The sequence below is a fragment of the Protopterus annectens genome, chromosome 1.part2, assembly GCF_019279795.1.
Source record: "Protopterus annectens isolate FY-2018-M chromosome 1.part2, PAN1.0, whole genome shotgun sequence".
Lineage (NCBI taxonomy): Eukaryota > Metazoa > Chordata > Ceratodontiformes > Protopteridae > Protopterus > Protopterus annectens.
The window spans coordinates 255513916-255528474 of NC_056727.1; the positions used below are offsets into that span (position 1 = coordinate 255513916).

At 36.6% G+C, this 14559-nt stretch overlaps 1 protein-coding gene across 1 annotated transcript in view; it reads left to right on the top strand.

Moving 5' to 3' along the window:
• LOC122792347 overlaps positions 1 to 12757 on the top strand; it is a 480531-nt gene extending 467774 nt beyond the window's left edge. Inside the window, exons 7-8 of the mRNA XM_044060140.1 lie at positions 11828 to 12056; positions 12752 to 12757. Of these exons, the coding sequence (XP_043916075.1) occupies positions 11828 to 12056; positions 12752 to 12757 (235 nt within the window). The remainder of the gene's footprint in view (positions 1 to 11827; positions 12057 to 12751) is intronic.
• Positions 12758 to 14559: the final 1802 nt, after the last annotated feature.

Below are 14559 nucleotides of genomic sequence, written 5' to 3' on the forward strand. Positions count from 1 at the left end.
GTGGCCAAAAGGTGCGGTATGATTTATAGCCTGGTAATGCAGGGGTGCTCTCTGGAGCCTTGAACCAGGTCTTTGTCACTGCACAGATGTCAATGTTCTCCATTTTAAGGAGTGCCTTTAACTAGTGCTTTAAATTATGAATTCTAAAAGTCTGTGTATGCTGCTTCCTGTTTACACAATCAAAATATTCAATGAATTTCACAAAGTTAATGGATTGTCAACCTGTTGCTAATACATACAAGACGTAAATGAAAAGTTAAAAAGACACTAAAGTCCCTCTGCCAAATGCATTATTTGTACCCCAAAACTGTTGTCTGCACTAATGCAGGGCACATAATGGATGCTATACAACATGTATGCACATGCTTCATGAACTTAACAAAATTGTTGCACCAGTGCTGTTACAGTAGCTGCTGCTCCAGCACATTATGGGAAAAAGGCCAAGACATAATTATATGCAAAATAATCTATGCCATCAACAAAGTAACTGCCTCTCACAACCATGACTTTTATCACTGCAAACAAGCTAATTCTACAAGTTGGCTGACCATTAATGTGCAGTTTAATATATATATATATATATATATATATATATATATATATATATATGGGTCTACTTCTGTTTGTCGAAAGTTCATTCTTTCGAAAGACAGAAATATGACCAGTGGCGGCTGGTGACTTCAAATCAAAGGGGGGCTGCAGGAGATAGCTGAATGGGTGGGGTCAATGGGAAGGGGTGGCCAATTAGAAAGGGAGGCTATGCTCAAAAATACAAAAACTAACTAAATACACCCCGGTGCCAAACCGTCATTATGAGAGTCCAATCAAGACAAAATGAAGTGTAGAAGAATAAAAATATTTTAGTGCATTGGCTGCATGACAGCTTACTTAATATCTAGATGGAAACAAAAAGGTTGTGAGGCATGAAAAATAAATTACTTTTAAATACATTAATGGAATGCCAGTCAAAATCAAGTAGCACTCAACTCAAACCAGTTCTTGCACTGCAGTTTTAATTATAATTTATATTCAGCTTTATTAAAGTACCAAGTAACATGCTGAAAGTAGAAATGTCTGATGCCCCCACTTGTAAAAATGTTTCTTATCCAAAAAGAGACCTGCTGCCTGACAACTATCTACTTGTTTCATGGGGAAAACATGATCAAAGTAAAAAATGAAATGCAAACAAGAAATAAGCTCAAGATACATTGCTTAAAAGGATTACTGTACACAACTGGCATTCTGTTTAGTTTACGGGTAAAGCCTGCAGAGATGACTGAAAGTCTCATGTGTAATGAGCTTCTTAAAATAATGTAATCTGCCCTTTATTACAAATACTGTCGTATGCATTTCAATACCCAAGACTTATACATTATCTAGTTAAGTATTCCCTACATGGCAACAACAGAAAGGCTTTCAATGTTGGCAATTCTTTAACAGTATGCTTATTAAAGCTTACTTGCATCTTACGATCTCAGCAAAGCTTACCTGATGGTCATTAAAACACAGAGCAACAGGCACTTTGAGGGGTTAAGCTCACACCTGTTTGGTTTCAAGATGATGAAATATGGCTGGAAAGCGAGAAGGAAAATCTTACTCACAGAGACAGCAGAGTATTTTACTTCCTGAACATTTATGCTCTACAAGAATGAGTCAGACAAACCCAGATAAATTTAATTTGCTTTGATAAGAGAAAATGCTGCACAACTGCATTGTATTCAAACAGATTACTTACTGATTGAAAACACAAATCAAGCTGGAATGCAAGTCAGTAATATTTAAAGCTGATGAATATATCAAATGTTCTCAGTCTCTTTCTAGTCTAAGGTTGGTAATGCTACAGGCCAACAGAGACTGAACAGTAGGGCTGCATGCCTTCATTTTTTTAAGTAGTCAAGTGAAAAGTACTGCCATTTCTCATTTGTTACAGCAAGGAGAATGCAGGAGAGCTAACGATATCTACAATGTGAGAGACTTGTTTGTTACAGCAGAGAGAACATGTGAGCAGTAACAATATTGTACTCATTCTTTTCGGATGAATAGTACAGTAAACAGTGAACTCTCAGAAGGACACACAAATCTGCACTGTTGCATACTGAAGACAAGAAGTGGCAATAAATGCAATACTCATGAGCTTATACTGAAATCATAGTAAACGTTTACTAACTTCATTTACAAAGGGCCTTACTATAATATGCTGCATATATCATTTTGCAATAGGGTAGCCTTAAAGCATTAACATATCTAAGTAACAGGTTATGTATACATGCACACAGACACACACACACACAGCCACACAGACACACACACACACACACACACACACACACACACACACACACACACACACACAAATGCATAGATAATAGAGATATAAATACTTATAACCAAAGAAGCATTTAGTAAACAGCATTTAAGAGCTAGCATTTTTGTTTATGCTATCAGCAAAACACAGCATGTCTTTAAAGTCTGTACTGTAGTATACCCAGTAAGGTATAAGCTCATTAAAAATGTGACTTACCTTCCATAATGTTGTAATACTCTCCAACCTGGACAGCTTCTCTTGTTCATCCTTAATTCATATAGATCAAAGTTGAAATAAAAATAGTAACTCACCTGATGATGGATTCCTCCACTGACTCCACTGATGATAAAAGCAGCAAATGACCAAATGACGGATGTCCTTCCTCCCTCCCCTCTCCTTCCTACTTAAAAATAATATAATAATTTTTAAAAAAAAAAAAAAAAAAAAAATGTTTTATTGCAAAACTAAAAAAAAAAAAAAGCTCACAAGGGTATAAGGTAGTGTAGGTCCAACGAAAACCGACTGGCTGACTCTCGCTCTTTTCCCAGCACATAAAGCCCGGAAGAGAATCAGCAGCATTTGCCCAGCAATTCCATGTCTATGCGGTTTGTGTCTCAACCGCATAGACTTCTGAAGGTTCTGGACATCACAATGATGCCTTCTTTGCTGCAGCAAGAAAAACAGATTTTTTTTACATTTAAAAACAAAATAAACTACTCAGCTGTCTAGCTGAGGGGTCCGGCAGCCCGATGCTGAATATGACCCCATTTACGTGAAAGTGCAAGCAAACGAAAGTGCACTTTTGCGAATACCAGTTCACCGAACCGGAAATAAAAACAAGAAAGAAACACTGCATCACTGAAGCATGCTACAGTGGGGATAAGGAAATATACCTGTTTCCCCACTGTAGTGCGATCTTGGAGTTAGTATATATAAAATAGCGGGGGGGTGGGGGGCTGGGGGTGCAGGGGGACTTCCCCCCTGCAAAACTGCCTTTGCAGTGTTTCTTTTGTGTTTACTACCAGTTCAGTGAACTGCTATTCATGAAAGTGCACTTTCGTTTAATTGCATTTTCGCATAAATGGAGTCGTACTTCTGTCTTTCGAAAGAACAAGCTTTCAACAAACAGAAGTAGACCCAGATATATGTATTTATTCATACATATATATATATATATATATATATATATATATATATATATATATATATATATAAAATAGTTATATTTACACACACAAAAAGCACCTAGAGATTTTTCTACCTTTATCAATGAAACCCACAGGTACATAATGCAAAGCTTTGAAGCTATGCAAAACTTACAGTTTTAAAGCTGAACTGACTTCTTAACTTGCTCCAAAGACACTACACAGATTAAAAAAAAACTGTAATAGTGTACATCAGGAAACACTGCCATGAAGAAGTTAACATCTTATATGTTTGTTCTTGTTTTTATTAAGACAATTTTAACAAAGACTCTGCAGCATTTGCATTCCTTTCATTAAAACATTCCAGAAAAAAAGCACATTGATTTGAGTAGAAGGCAATCCAGCAATTTAGATGCCCTGAGGAAAAAAGAGATCCCTGTAGATGCATATTGCACCATGCTCATTTCTCCCAAATGGAGGCATTAGTTTTAATATAGAACATTTTTACATGATCTTCGAGTATTTTTTAGTGGTTTATTTATTTCTAGAAAACTTTTCAAATAGTTTTGTATACTTTCTTGAATTTAAAATATTCTTTGATAAGCCATAACATTACTATATACATACACACACACACACACACACACACACACACACACACACACACAATATGGAAATCATTTTCTACATCTATAAGTGTTACAACTAATAGATGAGGAGATGTACAACAGATGTTTCTGGAATATGCCAAGCAATTATCTCATAAACTTAGAAATTAGACAGCCAACCTACAAAGGCATCTTAAAAAATTAGTGCATAAAATAAACATAGTCTTAGTTTATATGCCAGAGAATAACAGAAAATTCCATTAAAGGTATACTTACCAGATCAGTATTTTGTTAGTAACTGACTCTTCAACAACAAACACATTTTATACAAACAAATATTTTAACCTCCTCACTCTCTGTATTCTATATGTTAAAGTGACTGAGTTCCAGATTAGTGCAAAAAAAATGTCACTGTAACAGTACATGGCAGATTGTCCAGTCAAATGCATGGTCTTAGAGATCTTTTATTAAACATAGCTATATATTTTTAAAATAGTATATGACACGTTAACATGACTGTGGTGGTGGTGCTGCGGTAGCATTGTCGCCTCACAGTAAGACGTTGTCAAGTTCGATTCTCAGCTAGAGCATCTTCTGTGTGGAGACATGCGTGAATGGGCATAACTTCATTGAAGGTTGTGCGTCAGGGCCGGCAACTCAGCACGTAAAAATCTACTGCCAATCATTAGCGGACCGGAGTTCCGCTGTGGCGACCCCTAACTGGGAAAAGCCGAAAGACACAACATATGACACGTTAACATAAATTAAACTGTTTCCTGAGGTTTTAAATTGTATTAGGAATGGTTTTAACCCTATTCAAAGTAGAGAACATTTATCTGTATTTATAGTAAACTGTTTAACATGTTTTATTAGTTAGGATATTACTTTAAAAGCAAGGTAGTTTAGAGAATGAAATGAGATATTATGTAGTTAACTGATATTGAAGCAATTTATTATGTAAATGACATTACCACATGACATTTTGAATGTATTTAAACTTTGTATCTATTACTTTTTTGTTATCTGAGGAAGTTGGGTTTCATTTGGTTCAATCCTCCTTGAGTCATTCTTTGGGTGCTATGCTAAGATTTTTCCACTAGTTTCAGTATTTGTTTTTTCCATAGTCTTAGTTTATAAACTTAGAAATTAGACAGCCAACCTACAAAGGCATCTTAAAAAATTAGTGCATAAAATAAACAGTCTTAGTTTATATGCCAGAGAATAACAGAAAATTCCAAAAAAGGTATACTTACCAGATCAGTATGTTTTTAGTAACTGACTCTTCAACAACAAGCACATTTTATACAAGCAAATATTTTAACCTCCTCATTCTCTGTATTCTATATGTTAAAGTGACTGAGTTCCAGATTAGTGCAAAAAAATGTCATTGTAACAGTACGTGGCAGATTGTCCAGTCAAATGCACGGTCTTAGAGATCTTTTATTAAACATAGGTGGTGTACACACTGACTTTAGAATTTCAGAATACTGTATCAGCATCCCATTACAAGCATCTAAATAGATTGATCAAAAAATGATATTCATTTTCCAGGTGCAAGATTTGGGGCACCATATTTATATATAAAATGAGGTATGTTTCTGAGTGATGAAAACAGAAGTCTACATGTTTACTTACTGTGTAAATAATCTAATTTAAAAGAGACCCTTTCCTGAAAGAACCTTGACTGAAGCAACATAACAATACTAAGTGGCTTTGAGGTAACATGGGCAACATTTTTGGCTAGGCTTATAAGGGCCTCCGGGCCAGTAGCCTAGTATCATCCTATGAACCTATGAACGTAAGTACATTATACAGTGGAAGTTAAAAAAGAGAGAATCTGATAGAACCCCATAGAAATTAAAAAACATTACAAATGCTCTGTGGCAGGACAGCTAAGTCTGACTATATATTTAAAGCCAAGTATCTTGTCTAAAAATATTGTGCACATTATCTCAATCTACTTTGAAAATGATCTATAAACAAAGAACAATTAAATAAGAACCCCATCAAATCTTTGCTGAGTAAGATTCTGCTAAATATTGTTTAACTGCCAAAACCTAATGACATTTCACTTTGTATAGTTAAACTTCCATTTCACTGGAAGCAGTACATTTATGTTGACATCTTAATCCATTTTCCAGTGATTTCTGTTCTCTCTGTTCTACTACTCATTAGAAATGAGAAGTATTTGTTGGAGGACAAGTGGCACACTTCAGGCTACGTTGTTGTGTTTCATGAATTTGCATTAAGTACCAGATATTGCTTATATACATCACTCCAGTCTCCACAATTTGATGTTCCTATACATTTTACCATTTTCTTGTGTCAAAAATATGCAACACAAATGCTTAAATTATAGAGCAAATTAATAACTATTTAAAGTCCAGATTTACTATATAATAGGTACTACTACAAATTTTCTGCTTCAATATAAGAGTTTACAGTTGTTAACTACAAATGTTTGTTGAGGTAGTACTTAAATGAACCTAGGAAAAGCATATAGTCTGCATAAATCTGTAAGGAATTAATCTTATCTGTCTGTATGGGGTTGCCCTTATCAGATTTATGTGTTATCTGAAATGCATAACACTCATCCTTAACTGAAGCTTGTGAAAAATTTGCAAGACCTATGGTACATGTAATTGTATTTCAACAGAGATGCAACAAAGATGCTGAGAATTAAATTGTTTTCACACACACACACACACACACACACACACACACACACACACACACACACATATACACACACACACACACACACACACACCAGGTACGTGTTGTGTTTCTTTTACTTTATACATATGTATAACACACAAACACAAACAGGCAAAAACACACACATAAACACATGCACACACACATACACACACACACACACACACACACACACACACACACACACACACACACACACACACACACACACACACACACACACATTATGAACTGCTGTTTTATAAGAAGTTACTTCAGTTAGAAAAAAAATAGTACTTTAAAAGGCTGATTTTTGCTAGGGTGAAGACAGCCTTAGGGCATAGATTTAAAAATGCTGGCCTAGCAGAAAGTGAAAGACTCAAGGGGACTAGACCAAAAGACCAAATGCAAAAGGGGCAAACTTGTCAGGAGAGACAGTGCTACTTAAATATCTGCCAGTGTTGACCTATTCCAGAACACACCTCTGGATTATTAGCAAATAATGTAGCCCTTTCTAAAATTGAGGAATATTTTAGAAACTTTTGTACGTACATTAAAAGTAAAAGTGTGAGAAACTGCTTCTCAGGGACACAGTGAGCTAATGTTTATATAGTTTTGCGTTTGTACACTTTGCCTGCGTTTATCAATCAATGAGTACGTTTACAAGTTAGCAATAGTTATTTCCAGCTATCATTTAGTTAGAAGATTGCAATAGAAACAGCTGGATAGTCAATAGTATTTCAGAAGATAATTCCCTGTTCCAAAATTTGGAGCAATATAGGAGATATCCCTCTACTACTGCATACCATACACAGGTGTGTGTTGTCTGTACATTTAATTATTAATGTGCTCTGCATAATTTTATGTGAAATATTTTATTATTTAATTAAAAAAGTTAGTGACTTGTTAATTATTGAAGTATTCAAGGATAATTACACAGAACTGGTGAAACATAACTATTACATTTACATTCTTTAAGGGAGACTGCATTGTTACTTTTACAAAAAGCTGTTATGATATGTCTTATGTATTTTAAGAGGTTTCAGTAATCCTGACCTTGGAGTGCCTGACTGTTCTGACTGGTTTCAGCATGGTGCCACAGAAGCAGGGAGGGATGGTGGAACTGAAAAGGCATTATCATCCCAATACTGAAACTCATTGTGTGCACAAATGTGAGATAGTATAAACCAAGTTTCAGTTAATGTTGGCAAGGTAACCCTCCAAGGCAATTAGACGACAGTGAAGGAGTTGGAATCCCTGAAAGACAGTGGTCATAACTCTGTTCTCCAGCAGTACAACATATAGCTTATCTGGATGTGGCAAGTACTGTTCATAGTCTAAGACAGTAGTGTGCATTTGCCATATGCTGTTAAACCTAATCCTTGATGCAGTTTCTAAAAATCTACAGCAGTAGATACAATAGATAATTGCGTGGATCACCTCAAGTCATTTAATCCCTCTCCATCAGCAAGCAAAGCTTCAAGACTAATTTTGCAAAGGTAGAGAAACCCTACTCATAAAAGAAGTTGTATTCTGTGTAGTTATGCCTTACTTAACTGTCCAGATTTTTTTGTATAATGTCCAGATTTTTGACCACACCAATCAACTATACAAATTTTCGCAGAATGTCCAGATTTTTGCCCCATATTTTTGGTCTGTTTTTCACTGGTGTGGTTGTCTGGCAAATCATTAAAGACTGAAATTAGAAAATAATGACAGATGTTTGAGTTTCAGACTTCATACCCTTTAGAACAATCATTCTAATGCTAAACCTGTTATTCGATCAACTTTCTAAGTTTGTAAGAGCAATATTTAAAAAGTGTCCTTTTTTGGGCCTTTTGTCCCCCCATTACTTGTCACTTTGTCCAGATTTCTTGCTCTAAAAGGTTGAGAGGTGTGCTGTAAGCACAAAGGTCATCTTGAAAAGTCTAATACTGTACTGGGAGCATTCCTATTAAGATAAACACAGGTAATTCTTGAGTTCAAAGTTTCTCTTCTTCACTGGCTACAAATATCACACATCTTGCTAACATAAGTAATCTCATGCTCCTTTTCTTAAGCTACTAAATGAAACCAATGCCAAATCACTTTCCCCTGTCGCAGCGACCTACAGCTTCAGGTGTTTAAAAACTACTTCTGTGATATATGAAAGGTCATAAACAAATCTGATGAGAATATGGTAGGTCAGTGAAAAATAACTGGAGTATCTTTCAGGGTTGTTAATTAAAACATAAAATCCAAAGATGTTAGGTGGCACCCTTCTCCCTTTGACCCCAATCTGACTTTTTTCTTTTTCCTTTTAATATGTGTCCAAATACTTTTATAGACTTTATGTACATGTCCATTTTTTGGATATTTTATACAGAATTTATAGATTGGGAGCAACCCTACTAGAGTACTAAATATACTCCATAATTCAATCATTCTGAATAAAGAGCTAAATTTAAAACAAGATAGATTCCTTTACTCTTGTCAATTTATTTTGAATTTCTAAGGATCATAGGATCATAGGAGGTTACTAGGCTATTGGCCTTGAGGCCCTTATAAGCCTAGCCAACAGTTTAGCCCATGTTTAGACAAATCAGCACCCAATGCCCCTGTCGAGCAGGGACAGAGATTGAATCCCAGGGGTATATTTTCTGTTTCCCATCCAGTTATCCAGGTTGCACTTAAAAGGGGTAAAGATGTGCTCTGCTTGATGTGGAGAGGGAGTCTATTCCATAGATGGGGGAGTCTCTGGGACACAAATCTGTCCCTCCAACAAGTCTTGTTGATATCACAGACCAGGTTGAGGCCGAGTGTGTGGGTTACTCGAGTGGAGCTTGACTTGCAGATATACAGCAGTCCCATCAAGGTGGGGTCCGTGATTGCCTTATATGCCAGACAGAGGTCACCTCTGAGGAGTGTGTATGAAAATGAGTAGAGGGATAGGGCTTTTAGCCTATCTGTATATGGTACATGTTTGAGGCCCTAGATTCTTCTGGTGAGGAACCTCTGTGGTTTCTCCAGCTGCTGCATGTGCTTTGCGAGGTACATGCCAAAAGGGGCATTGTACTCAATAATGGGCCTTATAAGGGAAGAACACATGGATATTATGACCTCCTTGTCCCTGGATGAGATACCCTTACTTATGAGGTGGGTCATGTAGAAGGCTTTCCGTACAATGGAAGCAACATGGTGGTCAAACATCAGGTTGCTATCAACCTGGGTTCCCAAATCCTTCACGATTGATTGCATGCTTAGGACATTGTTATTAATGTGATCATTTATGGGGACATCACTCTCTCCAAAGGGGATGATGATGCATTTTTTGGTATTCAGCTTGAGGCCATATTTCTGGCACCAGTCATTTGTCTGAGTGAGACCCTTTTGGAGGATGTCCACATCACTAGGGGAACTGATGTCAGCACCCAACTTGCAGTCATCTGCAAACTTGGTCAGCCATAGACCACTGGTTTTTGGCCTGCACCTCAGAAAGGTATATCCCAAATAACAGAGGCCCCAAGACTGAACCCTGGGGTACGCCATTTTTATGGGTCTACTGCTTGAGGTGGCTTCCCCTATTTTGACAACATGGGTTTTATCAGTGTGCCAGTTTGCTACCCATCTGGTAACATATGGATTGATGCCTAGTTGAGAGAGTTTATCTATTATGCCCGAGTGGGGAATAGTGTCAAAGGCTTTGGCCAGGTCAAGGTAGGTGGTGTGCACCATCTTCCCCTCATCCATGACTTTAGTGACAGTCTCAAAGAAGCTGACCAAATTTAGCAGACATGACCTCCCCTTGACAAAGCCAAATTGTGCGGGATCAAGTGTTTGGAGGTTGCCAATGTCCTTGTTTATGAGGTCCATGATAATCCATTCCAAGGCCTTGCATATCAGGCTAGTTAGGCTGATGAGTCTATAATTTCCCGGATTGGTGGACACTCCATGTTTGTGTAAAGGGATGACAGTGGCTGTCCTCCACTCAGCTGGGATGAAGCCAGTACTCAGGCTTTGATTAAATAGGGTGCCTAATGGTGCAGCAAGTTCCTGCCTGAGTTCATGTAGGATGCAGCCTGGGATGTTAGCACTAATCACACTGTCTCTATGACAAACCCCAGTAATACATCTCTTCAAATGCTCAATGTTTAACATCTAATTATCAAGTATCTTTTATACTGTAATAGCTGTCTCTAAATATGAATGTAATCCAATTAGCAAATGTATGTGTAATGGTTAACGTATATTACTTAATGAATGTACATGTATATTACTAAATGTCTGTTGTCTGTAATATGTTGCAGCTTTTCCCCCTGGCCTCTGCTGAAAAAGTATTTTTTACTAAACTCAGTTGAACAAACATTATGAACAAAAGCAAAATAAAAAATAAAATGTCTAAATATTGTAATTAACTTAAAAAGTTAATAGAACAACAGCTTTTGCATCCGTGTAATTAACTTAAAAAGTTAATAGAACAACAGCTTTTGCATCAGATTGTATTTCATGGACAATAAAAAGTATGAAACTCTAATACCTAACCATATTGGCAGACTGTAATTCTTAGTAATTTACTGTAAAATCAAATATTTTTTGAAGGACAGGGCAAAAATATGAGGTAAAGTCAGGGACATTCTGAAAAATCAAGAACAGTTGAGAGGTATTTTCATAACAAATGTACAATTATAAATTTGGATTTCACTTACAAAGTGTGAAGTTTTTACTTGCACAAATTCTCTGCACCAACCAACATATACCTCAGTTATAGGTTGCTAGATGAAACCAAAGTGAACCATTACATCTCATTCCTTAAGATCCAAATGTCATTTTGCAGTAATTTCAACAATTAAATAACATATTTTGGATAAAGGAATGAGACCCACAAGCAAGTATAAACATTCTCATTTTCTAACTGCAGGTGCTATAACAAACTAGCACAGGGTGCTACTCAGTCCTGGTGTAAATGTCACATTTTATAAATGACCAGAAAAAGTAGGGTTTCAGCCAAGCACTAATGTAATGCAAATGAGACCACTGTTTAATTCTGATTCCAAAGGTATACCTTTACTGTAGTACATATTCCTTTTTTTCAGTGCTGCAAGTCTAGCTGCCAAGGCATTATGTTTTTGTCAGTATCTTGGAGCCATCACAGAACAACTGGAATGGGTTTTGCTTGAGGCACACTATGGTTTGCTAGAGCTCCTCATGGAAGAGCCCAAGGGAAAAGAACATTTGATTCATAAGAGATGCCAGGCTTTGTCAGCACTGTTAAGGCTTACTTCTATTCCGGCCTGCCAGGAACTTTTGGATATGCAAGAGAAGGTAGGTAAATCAGAGTAAAATACTAGAGGTATTACGACTAACCTTGATTTGGTGGTGCATGAGTTTGGTAACCAAAAGCAGATAAATAAATTTAATATCATAAGTTAGCTTTTGTGCATAAGAATGTATTTATTGCTAAACATCATTGCTGCTGACCAACAGTTTTAGGTCTGACTCTGGGGTTGGAAAATTACAGAACACTGTTTGCAAAGCATTGCTTTAAATTAGACAGGTATGCTGCTTTCAACAGTTTAATGAAAAAGGAAGCAACACCTACCGGGAGCAGAAGTCCAGTGCTCTTCAGAGTACAGCATGCATGACTCCCAGTAGCCAAAATATTTATTCTAGATCAGTAGTACATTCTCTGGACCCACTTCATATAAACAGAATGATTAAAGTATATTTAAATCTTTACTCACCTTGTACTATATATTTTTCTTTTTTTGTGTGTGTTCTAAGTGCATCAACCACTTTGTCCACACAGTGCATGTACAATGAGTTTATTTATATACATATAGCATCTGTAGAACACTCACTGCCACTTAAATACATGCTTGCTTAGTCGCTTATACACATATAGACTTAAAAGGGAACCATTCACTTTCTCTTGAATTCTACATCTGAGGTGACAGTGCCTATTTAATCATAAAGAAGCTCTCACACATTTGTTTTTATTTCTTTTTTTTGTTTTGTAGATTTAAAGAGACATTTTAGAGTAACATAGAGGTGCAGTGGTTAGCATTGCTGACTCGTAGAGTTAGATTCTCCAGTACATTTCTCAGCCATGCCTTCTGTGTGGAGTCTGCACAACTCTGCCACCACCATGTCTTTGTAGGTTTTTGTGAGACACTTTGGTTTCCTGCAACATCCCGAAGATGTGCATTAGATGAACTGGCATTCCTTCAAATTTCCCATACTTGTATGTGCTGTATACAAAAGAGGGACTGAGTGTATCTTATAACAGAATAGCACTCCATTCAGAAGTAATTCCCCTGATTTTCACCCAGTGACTACTGGAAAAATATAATTCAGTATCTATACTCAACAACTCTGTCCACTAAATTGACGAAGAACATAACATGTCTGTAATACAAAAAAAAAAATGGCCACAGTAAAGTATTGCAATTTGCTTTACACAAATGCACAGTATTCCTGCAAAGACATACTAATGATTTTTTAAACTTTATGAGCTCAGCAGGATCAGTCAGTTTTATCTACAGACAACCCCCAAATCCAGCAATTATAGCTGCATTGCAGAGTGCATCTTTCTCAGATGTCTGCATCAAAATAATAATAATGGCCAAAGTCACATATTTCAAATTTGTTTCACACTAAAACACAGTAGCCTACTTAATTCACTCACACACACACACACACACACACACACACACACACACACACACACACACACACACACACACACTTACACTGACACACACACACTAGTCCTGCAAAGCCAGATTAAAGGCATTTTAAAAATGGCCAGATAAGAGCATAAGGTACTTTTATCCACAGACAGGCCCCACCACCACCAACAGTTATAGCCACTTTGTTAATGGTTACACCCCTTATGGTTGTAATGAAATAAATGACATGTATTTTATTGGTAGCTTTATATGAACTACATTAAACTATATAAAGATAATTAGCATCATACCATGAGATATAGCCAGCTATAATACAGCATAAGAAATATTAACCCCCTAAGTCAATATGCACAATCTCTACATAACTAAAAGTCATCTGAATAATTTTGCATTAAAGAGTGCTATTACAAATGCCAAAGTTGCTGCTGGCAAACATCTCGGCATTTCAGTGTTCCACTTACAAATGCAATGCCTACTGCCCTTGAAGAATATGTTACCTCTCTTGCTTTAAAAAATGATGTGTTTGTGACATTGCCATAGCACTGCAATATAGGAATAGCTAGCAAACAATGACAACAGGTTCATAGTTACTAGGCATGCAGTCCAGGAGACTATTAAGGAGCCTAACCCAACATCCCAGTTGCTCAAAACCACTATCTAGTTAAATGACTTGCTCAATGTTGCCCAGTAGGTAAATGAAGGTGGGATGATTCAAACCTTTCCACTAGAAGCAGCTCATTAACAGCTTGGAGCTTCAGTCCTCTGCACTAACTGCCAGAGTAACAGCTTTTAAGTAAATGTAGAAATCCTTTACAAACCGATCTTGTAGAGAAGATTGTACCATAGTAATATGCAACAAAAACTACATAATGGATATCGAAGATCAGACTGTTCTGATCGTCATTCCATATAATACAGACTTTATGCCCTGATAATTGTCAACCCCTTTGCAGTTGCTGGAAGCTGTAAAGAAGGTACTGAAAAAAATACATTACTAAAATGCAACATGGTTAGATTATATTACACAGTCCTGGCCTATTAATAGATTAATTTATTCGATACTGCAATGAATAAAGCAAAACACAGAAAATATAAATGCTTCAACAGTTTTTGTTCAACAACCCACAAGTTATAAG